We start from the raw sequence: 22,057 nt of genomic DNA, 5'->3' as shown, positions 1-22,057 counted from the left end.
AATGTGTGATCTGAAACTCAGAATTCAAAGCACCCCTCAGCCTGCTTCAGCACGCACACCCATACCATACAGGGAGCATGGACACACCGTGAGCCTCACAACTGTCCCTGGCCAAGCACTGAGGCCATTTGGACATTATTTTTTCAGATGTATGTGGTGTTTACATGCCAGCCTATTCTTAGCTCTTCCCTACTGCCTCTTAGGTCCTTCACCACCTTCAGAGGCTGTGGGTGATGTTCGCTGCTGCTAGAGCTCCTTTCACCAACCACGCATTTCCTCTCCTGCTTGTCCTTCCAAAAGCACTTGAGAACATCAGGTATAAACCAAACCACACCAGCCATGCCAATTTGAGCCAGGATGCCAAGCTTATGTCTCCTTCCATATGCTCAAAACGCCAGCGGTGTGCGTCAGCATTGCACCGTTCAGGCGCAACATCTGCTCCTCCTCCATCCCAACAGCCTAGCTCTTGGATGAGGAACAGAAGTAGCTGAGCAGCATCAGAACACAAGAACTCCTCTCCATGGAGCTACCTGGGGCTGGATCCTTCCAGCTAGCGCAGCTGCCATCCAGTTGTGATTGGTGGGAAACTGCTTGTTGGAGAAGATCCAAAACTCACTACAGCTAGAAGGCAAGGTCATGGCAGATGGCAGGATTTTTTTCTTATTGCTCTGGGAGGAAAGGCACTCATTTTGGCAACTGTGAGCCGAGTGGGGGAGAAGGCCTGTCAGACACTCGCTTCAGTTCTCAGAAACCAGAGCAAAATAAATATGAGCACTACCCAGTGATTCTTCAAGGTGAACCACTCCAGGTAGCAACAGCAAATGACTGACACATCCTCAAAGCAATGAGAGCAGAAGTCAGGGACACAAAGCTCGGGAGATATTTAGAAAGTCTGAGCTCCTACATCACCATAAAAACATGAATTGTCTGCTACAGGCATTCAGAAAATACTTTAAATTCATCAGGGACCAAAGCACACGCTATTCATTGCTGGCATAGCTCATCAAAAGTGATGTTCATAGCGTGCAGCCATGCAACAGTCTCCCTCCAACCCCAACACCTCCTTCTTCTCCTCACTGTAAGAAAACAGGGGGGGTTTTACTGGGCCTTCTCACTCTCTTCAATTCCAGCTTGACTTCCCCTTCTTGTGAGCGCCGAGACCGCAGACACTCTACACGTGTTCTCCTCAGCATCCGACTGGCAGGCACTCTGGAAAATGCCAGTATTGGAACGGCCTGAATTCAGCGGTTTCTGAATGCTGATCGGACACTATTTCGTTCAAGCCACAGATAGTCATGTTTGGGGGGTGTTTTCAGCTCCCTTTTTGGACTCTTCCAGAGTTCTGAGCGTCATGCATCAGCAATTTCCCCTCTTCGCAGCATCATTATTTTTCACCTTTCCGCTGAGCCCAAGGCTTGGTGCAGTTTTGAAGGGCCCAGGCTCTTCCCTCTTCTTCCAGACAGCCAGGCAATGCTGCTGGCCTTGCTAATGTTTGCTGTGCTCCACCTCGCAGCTGCGGAAATTCCTGACTATCTGGGTTTGAAATAGCTGAGGTGAAATCTGAGCGATTAAAGTGCCTTAGTTTTTTACAAAGTCTAACACCTTTCTTGAGGAAACCCCAACCTGAAAAGAGGAACAGTCTCACAGCACCTAAAAACACCAGATGATTACTTCTAACCAGGCTGGAGATGCGGTCTCCATTTCCACCACCTCTTTAGCATCTCTCCCTTTGTAATGCTTTTATCCTGATGGTGAGGTGAGGGAACAGTGCAACCCTTGATTTAGAGATGAGAGAGACACACACAAAGAGACTGAGAAGATGAAATTCATGCCACTTCATTATACATGAGGAGCAAAGGTCCTTCTCTCTCCTCTGTCTAGAGGACCCAGCCTCAGTGTCCCACCATCTAACCTGGGCAGAGTGAAGTGCAGGAGATGATACAGCTGAGCAACTTGGCTTAACTCCACCAAGAGTAAGTATCCAGCAAAGCACAATGATGGCTTTTGGTCTCTCCAACAGCAACCTAGGGAGATGCCATGTTCTCCTCAAGCAGACATGTGCTCTTTACACACCAAGTTTTGAATTTCCCAACCTGTCTTTAATTAGGCACGTCCTTAATGAGATTGTTGCAATTTTTGATTTCCTCCAAATGCTTCTTCTGAAGGACAGATTTGCAGGCACTTGATAACATGCATAGTAAAACGTACACCAAAGCCAAAATTCATAAGGCAATTTGCGGATGATGTTTTCCTTCCCTCATCTCCAAAGCAAAAGCAATTGAAATAAAAACCTGTAAGAAATGAAGACTAGCCTATTCACAGGGTACTTTTGGTTGCATCTCGAGAACCAACTTGAATTCATGACTGGCCAAATGCTTTGATATAGGAGAACCTCGGATACCACAATCCAAGCCTTGATGACAGACACTAACATGGACCAACTGCAACAAAGTCGAAGGAACTCTCCCAGTATTTGTGCACACAGCCACTCATGGCCTAGAAATATATTCAAAATTATGCAAACTCCTTCCAGATCTTCAACACAGAGTTGGCTGGGTTGGAAGGCACCTTAAAGACCACCTCCCAGTATCCACCCAGCAGTCCCTAGGTACAAATATCAGATCAAAGTAGTGCTTGTACTAATATGCACCATAGGTTTTCAGAGTCACAGAGGAGAAAGGGAAGCCTCAACTTTGTTCCTGCATTGTTTCATCACAGCCAAGGAAGAACATTTAGTCAAGCAGCTGCTCAAGCTTCATGGGAAAAAAAGGTAATCACAGCAAAGCAAGAACAGATAATATCATATTGACCTGTCTTCAGGGTCTGGCATTCACATTTTCATAACGTGTCTCAGAAGATAAATCACTATACTAATAATATTTGTATTGATTATCTAAACTGAAGCAGCAATCGACTCCATTGTCTCACTTCCTCCTAAATTGCTCACAGATGGGATCCTATTTCCTATTCTGCATTTCTAATGGGAACACTTAAATCACAGCACAGAATTACACACACACACACACACACACACACAAACTGTTAACAAAAACCCTTTTATGACTTGCATGAAAATAAAGATTTTTTTCACTTTGTAGCTTGCTTTCTACTCCACACAGAAACTAAAAATGACTAATTATCAGCAGACCTCTACATTATTTCTCCTCATTATTTCTGGGTCCTTAGCATTTACTAAACAGGCTGTTGTTTTCCAAACCTGGAGATCTGAAGTTTGGACACAGAGCTGAAAGACGATTTTTGTTTTGTTTCCATGAAAGTGAAGTTTCTTTAAGCCATCTCAAAGTCCAGAAGTAGGGTTATCAAAAATCCCTGTAGTGTCAAAGATAAAATAAAGACGACTTTTTGTGTTTACTACAGGTACCAAACAGGGACTGATGAAGAAAGAGCTGAACTTCAGGTGTGACACTGGTCACAGTGGGAGTTTGAGGTAGCAGCTGTCAAAAACAAAAGCAAAGGAAATTGGCAACAAACACATCGTTTGAAATAGGTTTGTCATGAATCAAAATGCAAAAGGCTTGGATTTTTCTCCCTAAACTTCCCAACATGTCTAAGCAGAGCTTTCCCCTAGCCTGGCACAGGCACAGAATATGGCAGAATAAAAAAGAAAAACATCTTAAATGTACAGATGGCTCATATAAAATTATTATGGTGCATTTCGAATGTCTGCTGAACCTCTCAGAGTCTCCTGGATAGTGAGGACAGCAAAGGCTCCTCCAGTCCCACGCACAGCCTCAGCCCTATCTCCAGCCACAGCTTCAGCCCCAGTCCTTATCCCAGTCCCAGCTCCATCTCCACCCCAGCTCCACTGACTCCACGCACGGTTCAACAAAGCAACACACTCCAGTTCATCCCTATGCCTGCTTTCCAAAGAAAACTCCACCACTGCCCCCCTGAGAAGGGACGATATTTTAACGGGTGGGTGGTGGAATCAATAAGGCAGCCAGGGGACGTTGGGCAAGAAGGGAAAACACCCACAGCCACAACACAGCAGCTGGAGGGCGAAGGCTTCTGTGGCTCAGGCCAGTCCCCAGGACCCATATGACTGTACAGCTGCCACGGTGAATGATCATCCCCGTCGCTGAGGTCAGCTCTGCCCCCGGGCTAAGTAAGTGAAAATAAATGATTTAGAAGATAAAAGGTCTTTTAAAAAAATTATTTGTCTTGTTGTCATGTCAAAACTGTAATGGGAAGAGACTGGAGGCAGTGATACAGCATTTAAATAGGAAACAGCCATCCTGATGGTCAGTGGAATAAATTACAAAGGGAATCACAGCTCGTGTGGGGCATGGACCTGGGCTGCCCAGGGACGAACAGTCCCTCTGCATATACCTGGTTCCTGGGAAGAAAAGCAGGATTCTGAATTCCCAGCCTGTGGAAATACAGCTTTATTTAACTAACCCCATTTGCAACTCGGGATACATCTTTCGTCTTCCTCGCGCCTTCCAGCCATGAAGAGTTTATAGGTTTCTTCATCCCAGGAGGGGGATCAAAATTGATTTTAACTATTCTGGGAATGGAAAGGGTTAATCAGGTTTCCCAAGACAGCTTGCTGTTAAGGTGCCAGAAACACCGAGGGGAAAGAATGACTTGCTAAAGATGGGACAATGGCACTGGTATTTTGCATTTGTTTCCAGGCTTTGAGATAGAACAAATGGGAGTCATTAGTGAAATGAGTTTAGGGAGTTCTAAATTAGCTGTCAGGCTGCCAAACCCCAAGAAGTGCTATGTCAGCTCATTAATTCTGGAGAGCACAGGATTACCCAAACCTAGGAAGGCATCCTGCAAAATGTAGAGTCAATTAAAGGAGGCTATTTTGCTATAATAATATTTTCCACACATATTACACCTCCTCATGGAACAGAGCCCACTTCTACCACAAATGAAATCTCTGGCGGGATGGAGTGTGGCTGATGTCTAGACAGCTGTAATGTGCTCTCCATGGGCTTGTCCACTGGCATCTCTGGGAAGCTCCAGCCAGAACAGAAGGCGGGGACTACAAGCTGCCGAGAATATCACCCAGGCTGGGGTGGCCCCGGGAAGGAGGCACCCATCTCCCCAAGCTCCTTGCTTTCCCCACACCCTCAAAAAAGCACATGTGTACAGAGTGTGATGTTCTGTACCAGGAATGCCCATGACACGTGGAGGCAATGCCCGGCATCATGCCTGCAGCACCTCTTTAAATTTGCTTCCCTCCTTGGTCCTCCTGACCCAAGATTTGTTGACACCCTGTTAGTAAACCCTGTTAACCTCCCCAAAACCTCCTGTCCCAGGAGCATCTCTGGAGCCCTCAGCTAAAAAGCACTGAACTCAGGGGACTCTTCAAGGGGACTTCATCACTCAGAGTCCGCCCCCTTGGGTGGCTGAAAACGCTGGCAGTGGTGATGTTGTCACAAATCAGGTTTCTTTATCACATAGCATCGTTTTCTGTGCAGAAATGGAATGAAACAAGTGTCTTAACTCTGTGTGTCGACTGGTTCTTGCACACAGGGTAAAGAACCCAGATTTGGGACAACAGGGTGCTGAGAAGGAAAGCTGTCATAGCTGTGAGCTGTCCCTTGCGTCGGCTGTCCTCAGACAATGCCTCCCATGTCACAGACTAGAAGGTTGATAAATCAGAAGGTTTTTAAAATAGATGGTTTGTAACATTCTAGGGGACCCAAGAGGATTTTTTTAAACTATGATAGCCTCTGGGTGAACAGACAAAATACCCCTGGATAGTGACCTGGAACACACCAACTAATCATCTGCCTACATATTCCACCACATGGACGGTTGGACTTGATGATCTTAGAGGTCTTTTCCAACTTTAATGATTCTGTGCCAGTCATCAGGACCCTCAAGCACTCACAACAAAGAAAAGTTACCTCCCCAGAGAGGGCAAGCCCAAAGGCCTCTGGCATGCCCCTCGCCTCTCTCCTGATGGCTATCACTTCTTATCGTCCACAGGACAGCAGTAGCCGGGGACAAATTAAACCCAAAATCACATGGCTGTGAAATACAAATGAGGCAAAAAATGCCTTCACCCAACCAAGAGAGCTCTGTCTCCCCGACTGCGCCGGATACACAGATCGTGAACAAACAGGATAGAATGTCTTCTGCCTTTTGTGAAATGAAAATAAATGAAAGGATCTAAGGTTTCAGGTCACTGATCCCTCTCTTCCCTATCTGTACCATTTATCGGAGGTAGAATATAAAGGTTCCAGGTCCTTTTCTTCTTCTTCTTTTTTTTTTTTTGTCAGCATTTTAATGGTTGTTTTTTTTCTCCTTCCCCCTTTCATTTTCTGAATGAAAAGACCACTTAGGAACCTGTAAAGTAATAATAAGCTTATAACAGGAATATTGTTTTTCTGGGCCAGTGCAAACTCCTTCTGAATAGGTCGAAGAGATTAAAGTAAAAATGCAATCTGTAAATAGATCAGGCTCTTAATTAGTTTATACTCTGTTAAGAGATAATATTTTGCTCACATAGATCGTCTGTTATCTAAAGATCTCAGAGCACTTTAGGAACATCAATTAAACCCTAAAAAAAACCCCATGCAACCTTGGGAGATAGGTAAGTGTATTTAGATTAATTAGCATTGCTGTGAGCAGCAGGCATTATTATTATTAGATTTAATTTAGCCCAATAATTGACTTATCTGTTAATGGATTCTAATTCATCTGAGAAGGGATCAAATCCATCTGATTAAAAGGATTACATCGACTCAATTAATTCTATTAACTGACTTAATTTGCCATTTAATAATTTGACACATGGGGCCAGATCTTGGCCCCAAAGAACACATATGCCAAAACCTACATACCAGGATTGTTATGGCAGCAAAGCGAAGCATTGCAGAGCATGCTTTTTACCTTGCATATGGCATTTGCAGACCTAGATAAAACATTCCAGGGGCTTTCCTCCAGCCAATCCCCCCCAGCCCTCTGGTATCTTCTCTCCCTGGACCAGGGCTGGCTGGTCATTTTGTTGTTCTCATGGTGGCTACTTAGAAATGAGCAACTCTCTGTCTGAGACTTGCCACCTCCCTTCTTTTCTGGGCATTCTCTTCAACCGAGAGGTGAGAAGTTTTACAGAAGTCAATAAAACCTTGCAATAAAACTAACCTGCCTTCAAAGGCAGGACACCCCTCCCACACCAGCCATTTGGAAGCTGTATATGTTAAAAAAAAAAAAAAAAGGCATCTCTTCACTTGGACACTGTTCTTTAACCAGTTGTGAATGTATGGGAGGAGATTTGCTAAAATGTTATTAGCTCCCCAGTTCCTAAAACTTGCAACTGCTAATTGCTGGTGATGAGCACTATGGACCCCAGCCATAGCTACCTGCTCCACAGAGCTGCCCACGTCAAAACTGAGTCTGCCCTTGCCTAATGCTACCTTCTCTTAATCCGACTGAGATGTTGGGAGAATTCGGGGCAGGAACCAGCTCTCGGGCCCCTTTTCCCACATCTTTTGCCTTTTGTCAGACATGGGCTTTTGCTCAGTTTCACAGAGCTTTTCCCAGCTATAATCCTTAGGACAACAATTCATGTCACCTCCACCATCATATCCCCTGTCACTGGGGACAGGGTTAAGACAGTGGAGAAGCTGTGGGAGACTGCACCGTCTGCAAGGGCAATGTAGCCAAGAAAGGAGCTGGGCACTGCCCAGTGCCAAGCCTGGCTCTGACTCACTGTGCCATCATCCAGGCAGTGAAAGAGGGGAGAGAAAAAGGGCAGGAGGAAAACCACCCATCTGCTGCTGCACGAGGGGAAAGGTGTCCTCCTGCAGAGGCAGACCCAACCAGCAAGACGGAGATGTGGATCAAAAGTTTGCAACTGTTGAGATCCTCAGACCAGGTTTAAGCCTCTCTCTGGTCTTGATCAAAGGTTACTCCATAATAATGCCTCGGGGGGAGGGGTTTCTAGCACATAATGAATCCTGTGTCATTGCCTTTGTATCCAGTTTTGGCTGTAACACAGATGGTTCTCACTTCAGTAACTCTGACATCTCTCCCCCCTTCATTATCACAGCTAGGAGCTCTGCATGGTCACATCCTGGACCTCCATGTCCCACCTCACTGTCTCCCCGATTATCATGCTCTAAGTGTTCCTGTGCCAAGCAAGATGCTGAACAGATTTCCATAACCTTTCAGCAGGGCTAGGGATGGGAAGGCTTTGCAACCTGACATGTCAAGGACTTTCATTAGGAGGCACAGAGGAGGGAGCAGGGTGGGGTGTCAGCAAATGGTCTCCATGGCTGGAGCATGCTGGGTTGTCCAGGAGTGGAGAGAATTTGGTGGTAAGCAGCAACACTGGCACCAAGGAGCCGTCAGGCTGAAAATCCTGGGCTCTGCAATTGTGCAGCATGGGCGGCGGTCAGGAGCGCGCTCCTGCGTGGGGATTTGTTGTTCAGACACGATTGCATATGTATGAAGGGGACAAGATGGGCTTTGACACATAAATTAGCACTTGTCAGCTGCTCACGGGCACACTTCCCTGCTGCACCCCACTGTAAATGCTGCCTTCTTTCATGAAGAGGAAAACCACATCACACTACCTGACAGTCACCCTGGGCATGAGAGCTCCCTGGGCAGGCAGCAGCCAGCATGCAGCCACTGGTTTACATATCAAACCTGAAGGGGATGAATGCAATCAAATGACACAATAATTAGCAGCCAAGTGGCACTTTACACTCCTGTTTTATCTGGAAAATTGGGAGTGACAAAGGACAAGGCTGATGAGACCTCAGGGCAGGGCTTTCTCTGAAAAACTGGCTGACTCTTCTCAAGAGCTGTGGGAGTTCATTTCACACCAGCCAGGTGCTCTGTAGCTGTCACTTCCCATGGCACTGCTCACCTTGCTCCTCTGCCCATGTTGGCAATGGCAGTCACTGCCCTCAGCGCTAGGCACAGAGTGTACCCCATCCTGCCTGAAGCTCCTGAGGGAACAACTGTTCCCAGATATTGACCTGCCATCATAATAGCCCACCTCACCAGTGCTGCATATGAAGTTAATCTCATGTGAACGTGCACACCAGCCAATGCATACGCACACCTTTGCAGCAACACATGAAGGTACATCCCTAAAAGAAAAAGGACCAGTTCTCTGAACAGCCCTAAAATTCTTCTAGCAACTGCCTTGAGGAAAAGCATTTTTGCCACAACCATCTCAAAGCGGACCAGAATTGCAGGTTGTTATAATCCAGCCTGCCAGCACCACCTCTAGCATGTTGCTTGTGTGCAAATCACCATGAGAATAGCTGAACATTCTGCTAGCCCAGGGGACGTTCAATTATATGCATTCCTGCAGGATCCACAGCCTCATGATTCAACTTAAGCTCTGGGGAACACTCAAAGCTCCAATGTCTGTTTAATTTCAGCTCAAATCAAATATCCCCAAAGCCTAGAAAGCCAAGAGCACTTCATTGAAATACTGGATACACCCAAACTTGATCCCAGAGTTCATGGGGAAAGAACAATCCAGATCACCAACCTCGGTACCATTTATGAGTTACATAGACACACTGTGAGCTCATCCATCAGGCAGCAGAAGATATTTCTCTTCAAGCACCATCACACACTAATAAATTTCCATGTTCTTAACACAGAAATTTTTTGGGGGGGGATGTTCCCTTTGATCCTGCTTTCTTTTTGCTCATATTTTTCTCCTGGGAGGTTCTCAGCCCAATGTACAGCATTAAACCCCTCGACTCGGAGCCTGGGGGATCGCAGTAAATATTCTTACCATATTTATCTCCATCTTCTCCTTTGGCACTGATCCTCCTGCCGAGCACTTGGATGTGTTTCCCGCTTGTCCTGCTGTAGAGCTGATAGAGCCGAAGCTGCTTCCTGCTCACGTCGTCCCTCGCTCGCGTCTGGTTCTCCACGTGTATCCGAAAATCTACATTCTCCTCGGCAGCAAACATCTGAGCAAGGTTGGGAGAGACAGAACAGGACAGGCCATGAAACAAAACAAGCCTTTTGGACAGAAAGACTTCAAACCAATCTGGCAATGGGCACGTGGCAGGAGAGGTCTGGGATTTGGCTGCCCTTGTCTTGAGAGATGTGGCCACAATATCAGGCACTCAACATGGAATTCTAGGCAGGGGTGGCTCTTGACAGTAAACTAGACCTGGGTATTTACAATCAAACTGGGGGGGCTCAAGTAAACACTTCTACTCAGGCCTGCTTTGATTTAATCCTGGTCAGCCACTCTGGCCATAGCCTCTACCAGGTTAAAAGACACGTGTGGGAAAAAGGGCATGGACAAGTCCATTGCAGAGAATTTGTGGTTCACCTTCGACAGCACCACTGATTCCCTGGATTCACTGCTGACATTAGCAGACTGGACTCTAGCTTTGCACAGGCATAAAAACTACTGGGATAAAAGTGTCAGTTGTACATGGGCACTCTTCAGCCTAAAGGTTTTGCCAGCTCTGCTTTTCAGTGAAGCCATCTCACTGGTGTCTGTCTATGGATGCATACCTGTTCCCCTCAAAAGGGCCATGGCTTAGGGAGAGATCATGAGGACCAACAAGAGCCAAATCAGCACACCCAGCTGCAAGGTTGTTATCAGCATGGGGCTGGTCCATAAGCCACTTCATCTTTTTTTTCTGACCAATGAATTAATTTAACCTTAGTGCACTATGGCCTTAAACTATTACCAGAAACTTTCTCTAACACATCTGCCCTTCTCTGGAGGTCTTGTTTCCTATCTTAACTGTTGCCAAGAAACAACGAAACAAGATCCCTGCTTTTGCTTCCAGAGAGTCATCTTGTCTTGCCCAAGGTCAGAGGACCAGACAACCCAGACGTTCTCAAGATTCTCTCCCAAAGGGGAGGCCAAGCAGCATGTATCCAAAAGCACTTCACACCCAAACAGTATGAAAGCCCAGAGACTACTCCACAACTTGTCCCTGAGAGTATTTGCACCACCACGCTGTCCACTCCTAACTCATAGGTGGGCAATATTTTGGTGCCAGACTTCCCTTCACAGGACAATACATCATTTGGAAAGCAAAACCAGAAGATTATCAAGTGGCACAGGCACCACACAACAGGAAGTTTTTAATTTGACCAAGACCATTCAAAATCTACTCGCTGCTGGTGAGTTCTAATGCTGTGTACTACTTGTGTGTAAGAGATTAAATCTACCACAAAATTAGAATCATGTGGGAGTGCAATGATGCTCAGGTTTGGGATTAGCAGAGAAATGACCCCTACTCCTAGTAGGGTTACTACTTCTTCTCCTAACACATTCCCTCTACAGCATGCAGTCCTCTTAGCCTGCAAGCAGGTGTGGGGATGAAGCTGGAATGCAAATAAAAAAGGATCAATAAATCTTCATTCAGGTCCAATCCAAGCTAAAACACATATGAACAAGTGGCCACAACACCCAAAACAGCACTGTTTCACCTTCCTGCATATGTCACCTCATACCAGAAAATATTTCGAAGCCATATACTACCTGGAAGTCAAAACCTTAAAGAAACTTTTTTATACTTCCAATCTGGGGCAGGCAGTTGCCTAGCATGAGATCTTCACTAAGCAACCCAAACAAAACTGCTGTAATAAAAATGATGGCAATAGCTATGAGGTCCACAGGGATGTTCATAGATTCATAGAATGGTTTAGGTTGGAAGGGACTTTGCAGATCATCTAGTTCCAACCCTGCTGCCATGGGCAGGGACACCTTCCACCAGACCAGGTTGTTCAAGATCTTATCTAACCCTGCCTTGAGCACCTCCAGTGAGGATATGTCCATAACTTCCCTGGACAACCTGTTCCAGTATCTTCCCACACTCAGTGTAAAGAATTTCTTCCTAATATCTAGGGAGACCTTCTGGTGGCCTTTCAGTACTTAAAGGAGGTGATAAGAAAGCTGGGGACAGATTTTTTTTCAACAGTGCCTGTTGTGACAAAACAAGGAGGGATGGTTTGCACTAAAAGAAGGAGATTCAGACTGGAGAGAAGAAAGAAATGTTTTGCATTGAGGGTGGTGAAATACTGGCCCAGGTTGCTCAGAGAGGTGGGAGCTGTCACATCCCTGGAAAAAGTCCGGTCAGGTTGAAGGAACTCTGTGCAACCTGCTCTAGTTGCAGATGTCCCTGATCACTGCAGGGGGGTTGAAATAGAAAACCTTTAAAGGTCCCTTCCAATCCAAAACATTCTGTGATTCTAAGAGTTTACTGCCAGAAGTCAGAAGGAGACTGCAGAAGCTAAATGCACAGGCTGCAAAAGTAGGTTCAGGGCAATGCTGGATCTAAACAGACATTCAAGGCGACGGCAGAGATGACAGGCAAAAACTACACAGTCACAGCAACATTTCCCACTCTCAGGAAACAGTGCAGCAAGAAACTGTGACCAGAAGCTGGACCTGAGAGGAGCAGCAGCCACAGCACCTGCCAGGAGGGCACAGCAGGATGCCAGCAGAGCTCATGGCCATCACCAAGCCAGGCACTGATCACTCTCCTTTCGCGAGGTACCATAGCTACATTCAAGTACAGTAAGCTGGACTGGGCTTTTCATATCAATAACAGTCATTTTTTTGTTCTTCCTGCTTGTCTTCTTGCTTGCTTTTCAAATTATATTCTTGTCAAGGACACTTAACTACTAAAACCAGAGATGTTCCAGTAATATTGACAGTCTGCTTCATACCCCCAAAAGCAAGGCTATTTGCAGTTAAATTCTGGCTCCACCATTTTAAGATTTAAAACAGATTTTAAATCAAGATGACGTCGTTACATTGCTTTCACCACATGTTAATGAATTTCACATTTTCCTAGGGAAAAAAAAACCAACAAAACAGGTGGGATCTGAAGTGGGGGGATGGGCAGGTTGCTTTGCTTTCATGGAAACTTCCAACAGAAAAGGCAATCTGTTTTCCAAAAGATGGGTTAATTCTCTCTTTTAATTGTCTCTGAAGAACTCACACCACAGAGCCTCGGTCTACAGCCACAGTTCCCAGGTGGACCCTGAAGCACTCATGCAGCCATACTGGCTGTGGTGAGTTCTGAACATGCCATGAAGTCACCTCTGCATATATTTCACCATCCTTCTGACCAAGATCAGCTAATTAAGTGTCACCTCCCTTCACAAGAAGGGCTTGCTGCAGTGCAGGAGGATGACAACTCCTCCTCCCTGAGCTCAGGGCTTGGCTGGCATCATCCACAACACCTTGTCCAAGCCCAGTGGCAGCATGATGTAAGGATCAGCAGGGGACATTGACCCCTGAAATAAAGTCAGCCCAAGTGTGTGTCTCTCTCTCACTTCTCCAGTAACAAGCCAAGCTCTAATCCAGGGAAATAAAATCCTGGAGGAGGAAGGTGCTACAGGTTCTCCTCAAATCTGACCTGGTCAAGCAGCCATGGCCCAGAGCAGCAGTGAAACCCCCAGGATCTATCTGGCTGCTTTTTAAAGACAAGCACCCGCTTAACCAATCTGTTGAAACAGGATGCTCTGCTGGAGTGTGGCCAAGGTGAATTAGCCATGCCAGCCCGGGCTGCATCTGGCCCACAGCAGAGAGTATCAATATTCTAAAACAAAAGTTCATGCAGTGTCGATTACGGGAGATAAAACCTATTTGATCATTGCTGGAATCCATTCTCACTGTATCCCTGCCCTGAAGAGCACGATCCCTCAAGCAGCTAACTTTACTGAGATAAGAAAGTCCATTTATAGATACCATAAGAGAGACTCTCTTTCAACATTTCAAAACAATTAGTTACATATGCCTCCTTCAGTAGCTGCTCACCGACACTCGCTCAAGAAGGTCACCTAAAATCAAGTCTATCCACCCCAAATACATCTGTAACCATCACAACCACACATAAATGAATGCAGAAATGTCTTTAAGTCTCACTTGCAAACTTCAGGGCTTTGCACTCCTGTTCCCCAAAGCGAAAGAATTAATTTTGTTTCACCAAACTATAATCATACACAAAATGACCACTGTTTATTTTGGCCCTTTCAATCTGCTCATCCACACATTCACGTGTAGGTAGCAAAATCTATGACTACTGGGTCCAGAGTTCAGCACAACAGGTCCCCAACAAGTCCCCAACAGGTCCCCAACAGCCCAACACTCTCTAGGGACAGGAAAAGGATTCCCTTTATTCCATTACTTTTATCTCCTTCAGCATTTCGGTGGGATTCGGGGTTGTGTTGTGGTCTGCTCGGCAAATGCAGCCAACTGGCATGGGCAGGGTAGCCTCAGCATCTCAGGATAGCAGGTTTCATATAACTCCATCTCGCTCCTTGCCAACAATTTATGGTCTGCAAAATCCCGGTCGATAAAATAGAGCATCAAATTCAGCTTCATTTTTGTTCTTCCTCTTCCTCTTTCTTTGTCTTTTTTTTTTTTGTTGTTATCAGTTCTTCATCTATTTATCTTTTTTTTTTTAATCACTACATTTTTCAGTGATAATATGCAGCTGCAAAGACATCCTACAGTTAACAACACAGAGCTTAGGCAGGGAATCAACAGCATTCCTTTTACAACAACCATCACCTCATGCTGCTGATGCACTGAATGCACCAGAAGCGCCTTACTCCCGGAAAGCAGCAGCTCTTCCTCCTCTATCTGTTGTATTTGTCCAGCCCTTCAAGGTAGGTCCATTTAGCCCTACCACCTCTCCAAACTGCCACAGAAACCACATCTGCCCTCAGACGGCCCACACTGGGAGACTTTTTCAAATGCTTTTTTTGCGGAACGATTCTCAGACAATGAGTGCATTTCAGTTTAAATGGCTTCACAACGATCCTTCAGCTTAAAGAATGACTTTCCTATTTGTTAAATCCCAGATGGGGGGCGAGGGAAGCACCATTTTGCTGATTCAGCTTAAGATTTCATTATTAAGTCATCCAAGAAACGCTCAAGAAGAGCAAAAGCCTCTGACAGCTGCACTGCCATGTTAGTCCTGCACGAGCTTGTGCCACATCTCTGCAGACGCCGATGCCTTGCTGAAAGCAAGTACAGCCCTGCCAAGGTCAATGAAACCCTCATGGTGCCAAGCTGTGTTTATGGGATTTGGTTTTCTATCCAACCAGCCTCAAAGTGCTTCAAATTTTCTATTTTGAGCTTTTCAGTAAAATGGGATGTTAATTTGTTATTGTTCGTGTCACAAAGTGTTACAGCATGAGATGTCCAAGGCTCACAGCATGGCCAAGTGAGCTGGGAGCTGGACTTCAGAGTTTCCTGATTTTTTGCTTTTTATGCTACAGAGCCTCCAAGTCTCATCAGAGAGCAAACCATATGTCATTCCCCAAACTGAACTAGGAATACAAAATCCCTCTTGCTAAGGGCCATACCGATTGCAAAAGATAAACAAATCAAGCCATTCAAAGGCCTTTCAAACCCCATCTGATAAGCAGGAAATACTTATTACCTTTCAGCCATCAAATCAACCTAATATTAATGATTTTCTCCATGACCTTCTAAACACATGAAAGTTAACTCACTAAGGTCAACAAGAGGATATCCAAGACAGATCTCTCTCAAGCCCACAAAGGCAAGTTACAAACCACTTTGCTTCCATGACTTTGGCAAAATTCCTCTATGCCAATTACAGAAGGATTTGCTAGCTCACCATGACAGCCATCCTCGACATGCAGTGAAACACAATGCACTCCTTATTTGCTGATTTTTCCTCCTCTTAACTGCAAAGTCAGTCCATCACCAGGATATTGTTACAGAGCCCAGTTCGAAGCCAGACAGAAGTGGATGCACACTGCTTTGACATATTCACTTCTCTGCGCTTAGAAGCACGTTTGGAAATTCATCTAACACAAAGAATCTCCACATTCACATGCACAGCAGGAACTCTGAGCAAAGGGAGAGGACACTTCAGAGTCAGGACCTGTGCATCCAGTGGTGTGAGAGTGTCAGGATCACACAGACGTAATAAAGCTTCTCAAAACAACAGAAATTAGACCTTTGGTTTGGTGTTGGTTTCTTCCTGCTGTTCACACAAAGCTATTTTTCTCTTGAAAAACAAACATCCAAAAAGCTATACTGCACTCTCAGCCTTGGGATATGCCCCTTGGATGATGACTGCATACCGGGATGCACTCTGAGGAAGGGTAACACAGAAGTCGTTGCTGAAGACAATGCAGACATGAATCTTGGAATGGTTTGAGTTGGAAGGGACTCTAAAGATCATCTAGTTCCGCTAGACCAGGTTGCCCAAAGCCTCATCCAGCCTGGTCCTAAACACTTCCAGGGCTAGGATGTCCACAACTTCTCTGGGCAACCTGTTCCAGTGTCTCACCACACTCATAGAAATGAGCTTCTTCCTAATGTCTAGTCTAAATCTACTCTAGTTTAAAGCCATTTGCCCTTATCCTAGCACTACAAACCCTAGTAAAAAGTCCCTCTCTAGCTTTCCTGAAGTCCCCTTCACATGCTGGAAGGCCACTATAAGGTCTTCCTGGAGCCTTCTCTTCTCCAGGCTGAACAGACCCATTTCCATCAGCCTGTCCTTGTAGGACATATGAGACTCTAGCCTCGATCAAAGGTATTTACAAAGTATTTCACTTGAAAAGCTTTTTGTATGTTTTGGTTTTGCTGGGAAATTATATTTCACTGGACAAGCACAAATATCCTATTTAAAACCCAGACACCAAAAGATGTCCCTCCACTTGAGGCATCCACTCTATAGCCTTGTTCATGGATCGAGTCACAAACCATCTTTTGTCTCTGCTTACTTAGAAGGCTGTTTCAGAACCATTTCCCTAATGTTCTCTGCCTTCATTTTCTACCTTGTGTATTTACATCCAGTTTACATCTGGTTATTCTTGTACCAAGTGTCCTTCAGCTTGATTAATACTTTCTCCCCTCGTGCTTCCCCTTGCAATGCATTCAGGCCATTTCCTTTCTTCACTCTCTTCCCAGCCTCGATTCCACCATGCTGGGAAAGGAAGAAAGCCAAGAACCAAATCAACTCCACCTCCCCTTCCACACCTGCCCTCGTCACAGAGGAGTTCCTGCCTACAGTGAGGATGAGTGCTGAACTCTCCCTAGCATAGCCCCATGGTGGAGATACTAGCCCAGCAAGAAACTCTGAGCTCTCCTTGCTCATGCACAGATATGCTCTGAAACTGAGTCACTCATTTCTTTGACTCGAGCACTTTCAAGCTGCTGCACTATGTGAAATTCAAGGATGTTTGCTCTTGTTTAATGCACTCAAAGTGAGGTGCATCTAGGGATGGAGCTGGAAGGAGAAGGAAATGGGGTGATGAGGGGGCCAAGCCTGCCTGTCCCTTCGGATTTCATAAATGTTAAACAAGACCTGAAGAGAAGACATTTCCAGGGCTTGGAAGTGGGGACATAGAGCTCAGCAAGGTGACACATACTTGGATCCAAAAGCTGCTCTGCAAGCAGAGTCTCCTTGCCTCCGGAGAGCTGCCTGCTGCATTCAGAGAGGCCATACATTAAAACTCCTTGGGCAGCATCAGACCTTCCTCCTCTCTGAGACACACAACCCCTAAGAAATACAGCTACAGCTCAGCCAAACTCCCCAGCATCTCCCTGAGAACCTGACAGCTTTCCAAGCCATGTCCCACTGCTATCCAGCTCCCCTAACACAACATGTCCACTGCCCCTCTGATGGCAGACAAGTGTTATTGAACCTGGTATGAAACTGTGAGGAAGGCAGGAGGGAGTGCCAAAAAGCTGGAACCTGAGAGAGCTTGAGGAAATGAATGTTTTATGGCACATCAGTTAATATTTGGCCATTTTCTAGAGAAAGATGATGCCGCCTTCCAGAAACCCAAATTTCTCCTGATGATGGAGTGAGTCTCAGCCAGAGCTGTTCAAAGGTGCCATTTGCGAGATGGTGACATTTTAAACTCGTTCTACCCTGGGAAATGGCTTGGTCTGGGGAAGAGCAGGGTTTCAGCCTTGATTAATGGCTTTTCAAACCATACTTGTGTTCAAGCACAGAAAGGGAAGGTGCCTCCAGCCAGTGCCACTGGGGTGCTGTGAGGCAGCTCCCTTCAATAGGCCCCAAAACCCCCTCACATCTCTACCTGCATCTGCCCCTTCCCACCAATTCAGAACCAGCCCCCTGACCACATTATTAGGCTCAGCAGCCGGTAAGAGGAGCCCATGACTCCAGTGCCCACCTTCCCCCTCCACCAGAGCCTGCATCACGTCATGGTGCAGCTGCACTGGAGGGAGCAAGACCGAGCCACTTCCCAGCTCCTAAAGGCACATCTTCCCCAGCAGGACCAGCTCCTGCTACCTGTGCTAAGCCAAGCAAACCAAGCCTGTGCATCTCAGCGGCAGGGGTGTCTGAAGGACACTGCCTCTCGCCACGAGCTCCTGACAGTTTTGATTCTCTGGGAATACAATTCAGACCTTAGTTCTTTTTCTTATTTTCCCCCAGTTGTGACAGATCTTTGTTTTAAATTCAGGGCTGGTGTTATTTTACCACAGCTATCAATCAGGCAATGAGCACGCGGGGGCTTTCTCTTTCTTCCTTTCTTTCTTTGTCTCTCTTTCTCTTTAATGCTTGTTACATCTCTGCTCTATACTTCCTCTCCACACAGAAATACCCCTTCAAAGCTTGATATTATTGAGCAGCTTTCAACCATGCCCAGCAGAGCCATGTATTCTCTGTGTTTGTCTGGCCTTTGTTTCTAGGAATGAAATACCAATGGCTGAACAGTGTGACTTCATTTCACTCCTTCATTCCAACACTTGTTCTATTTCTATCCCACTGGGTCAAACTCACCTATTGTGAGACCTCACCGATTTCAATTACATCAGGGATTAATTTGTTCCATTGCGTTGAAGCTGTTAATACAATCCTGGCTGGCTCTAGATGAGAAAAGGCACGGTGGAGACCTCCCTCGCAGGCAGTGTGTTTAACAGCGGTCTTGATCTTCAGTTTTGTTCAGCGGTGGGGTGTTTTTTTTCTTCCCTTTGTGCCCCTTTGCCCCTCTTTTCACAATCTTCCCCTTCCTTTCTAAATTGCCCTTATCAGAACTGGGTGGTCCTTCTGACTTCCTCCACGACTGGCAAAACGTTGCCTTCCAAAGCCGGCTGGCCAGGGCTCGTGAGGGAGGTCGGTGCTGGAAGGAAGGTCCCCAACACTATGCACATGTGATCATTCCAGCTCTGGCACCTCATCTGCCCCAGGATGACTTCACAGGGTTGCTGCAGATCCCCATGTACCCAAAGGGATCAGCAAGTCCTTGGTTCTGCATCTCTGAACCATTTGCTAACCATCAGTCGACTGAGATCTCAAGAGGAAAACAGAGATCTTCCATGAACCATCAGGATTCTGCATGATCCTGAAATGCACATTGTCAAGTAACTCTAGCTGTCCTTCCTGGGATCCTGAAACTGGGACACAAGAGCATGAGAGAGCTTTATTTATCCAGCCCTGTGGTCTTATAAGACATCTATGGTACCAGTTCAAGGTGATCTCAGTAATCCTGACTCAAAGTTGTCATTTATCTATGTGATTTTGTCTCAGGAAGAGACAGAAACATCAAATCACAGAATACCAAAGGAAGTAGATTTAGGGGCATGCAGGTGCAAAACAGTTTAGCTTTGCCCAAGTGCTACAACTCCGTCCCACAAGATTCACTGCTTTCCCGTTTAAAAAAGCCCAGCCACCTCTTAGAGAAACTGTATTTGTAGGAAATAGTGTGATGATTCCAGAATAATAAGAACAGGGGTTTCAAAAATATAAGTAGAGGTAAAAATAGAGGATATTAAAATATGACCAAGTTAACAGCTCAACAAAGAGAGCCCTCCCTTGCTTACGGAGGTACACTAAATATTCGTGGTGGTTTCATGAGGTCACCTCAGGTTTCCATGGGTATCTCTGTGCAGCCTGGCCTGCAGGAAGTTTCAAGGGTTAATGCTGCAGCTGTCAAACTCACCAGGCAGAATTTGGATAGGCTGGGTTTCAGGGCTCCAAAACTGTCCCCATGTTAAGCACTTGGTTTTTCAAAATGTACAACATTTGCATTTACTACTGCACTAATTATTTACCTCTTTTTTACTGGAAGAAACACAGGAATAAGCTGGACTGGTATCACCCGTTTATTTTGCTCTGCCACTCAACTGAGACCTTGGTGGAGGCATCCAGGAACAGGGCGAAGCCCCCATGTCCCCTTCAGGCCCTGCCCCACCTACCATCTCCCACTCCAGCCATCCTCTCAGGTCTCATCCCCTTTGGTGCCACATACTGCCTGAGCAGCACTGTCTGGACCCAGACAGTGTTTAATCACAACATCTCAAACCCTGGTGCCAGCAGAAATCCTTGCACCTCCCCAGGGCTGAGACTTCACTGCATTTACATTGCTCTGGACACATCTCACCCTGGGACAACCTACAGAGAGAACACAGAACTGGCTCTGGTGGATGTATTACACCACAACAGTCTTCACAACAGTCCTGATCTGCAAAATCACTACTTTGACAAGCCTAAGTTTTCCAAAAGGTTCTCCTTCAGGGCTGAAATCTCCTACTGTGTTTTGTCCCCAGGTGTTTCTGCTGGGAGGTGGTTTTACTAAGCTCTCATCATTGCCACTTCACCACAGTTACCTCTGATACTGCCAAGTGCTGACTGGGGGCAACATCCTTCAAGCTTTGCACTGGCCATGCATGACTCAAGATCTCTGCATGACTTGGCACTGCTGCCACTCACTCACTCACTACTAGCCCCAGGAGTAGTTTAATGCTTGTGAATCTCCTTGTGCCACAGGTATCACTGCAAAGAAAACTGCAACAAGGCATTGAAAAACAGCCCCCTCCAGCTGATCCAAAAAGTCAGCAGATGGATTTGAGAATGCTTCAACTGCCTTCACTACCTTAACAAAGAAAGACAGTTCCTTTTCTTCATGGAGGAAAATAATCCTGATGAATTAAACTCCCTGATATGCAGGAGTTAAAAGAGCATTCAACACTTGAAACTGTTGCAGGTAGCTGTCTGTGTTTCTGAGCAGTTGAAATGTGCGTTCAAGAAACAAAACCTTGAGAGGAGACCCTAAAGTCTCTAACTCAAAGACACCAAGACCAAATTCAGTCTCTGCTAAGGTGGCAGCATAATAATACGTGTCTGAGCATGTATCACCCACATAGTCAGCCACAGCGGAGGTCCCTTCTGAGGCTGATCCATCAGCAGCACCTAACTTGCTTCTAAACAACATAAAAGCCTTTGCAGGAGGCACAGGGAGCTCTGCAAAGGTGTGAAACAAGGGTGAAGGGGCTGCCCCTCCTCTATTCCCACTCCTTCCCAGAGTGCTGTTGGACAAGCACATGATTTGTACTCTCTGCTCCTCATCCCGTTTCACAGGCATTGGTGGACGAGCTCAGCTTGGCCACACCAGCTGAGATGGAGCAGAGACCAGTGCAGTCCTCCCAGCAGGGTGCTGCTGGGACAAAAGTTGCAGGCACCCCACTAAAAATACCAAGTAGCAATTTGTTCATCCCTTCAAATGAGACCTGAGCCAAATTACTGACAAACCTGCCAGGTTCAAAGCACTCCTGGCCTTTTTCCTCCTTCCCTTCATCGGCAGCAAGTTTCTCCCAGAGCAGATGCTGCAGACCAAACTCATCTGGCAGGACAGAGCAGAAACCCCAAGCCCACTCCCCTTAAATTAATCAGGGGGGTTCCAAACCATGGAAAAAGACAAAGTCAGTCACCCCTAGGACCAGTGACTGACCACAATGCCAGTTTAAAGCAGGAGCTCATCAGATCCACAGTGACCCCACTGGCTCTTCTGCTTAGCATATGCCAAGCTGGAAAACTCCATGAAAACAGGAGGAAAAGCATAAGACCTGGCAAACCCAAGTGATAATCGAGAAACCACTGCTGTCAGGAGAGAGAAGATGACCAGAGACCGATTTCCTCCTGAGAGAAACAAATGTCTGCAGTGGCAGCACCTCAGCACTGCCCTGGTAGCTCCTTTCATCCCGGTTCCCTGACATCGTCCAAGGAACACAGAGATCCCTGCTCCCACTGCAGAAAAGCAACTCCCTCTAGGGTAAAGCATGGCAACTGCCGAGCAGCGCTCAGGAGTGCAGGGCAACATTCCCAAA

General features: G+C 46.1%; 1 protein-coding gene across 2 annotated transcripts in view; it reads right to left on the bottom strand.

The window, feature by feature from the left end:
* FGF18 (fibroblast growth factor 18) overlaps positions 1 to 22,057 on the bottom strand; it is a 75,713-nt gene that overhangs the window by 36,399 nt on the left and 17,257 nt on the right. For both annotated transcript variants that reach the window (XM_054168406.1, XM_009905746.2), the window contains one exon: positions 9,746 to 9,926. In XM_054168406.1, the coding sequence (XP_054024381.1) occupies positions 9,746 to 9,926 (181 nt within the window). The remainder of the gene's footprint in view (positions 1 to 9,745; positions 9,927 to 22,057) is intronic.

The sequence above is a fragment of the Dryobates pubescens genome, chromosome 16 (assembly GCF_014839835.1).
Source record: "Dryobates pubescens isolate bDryPub1 chromosome 16, bDryPub1.pri, whole genome shotgun sequence".
Taxonomy (NCBI): Eukaryota; Metazoa; Chordata; class Aves; order Piciformes; family Picidae; genus Dryobates; species Dryobates pubescens.
Note: the sequence above shows the minus strand (reverse complement) of the source record. Positions and strands in the feature narration are given on the sequence as shown.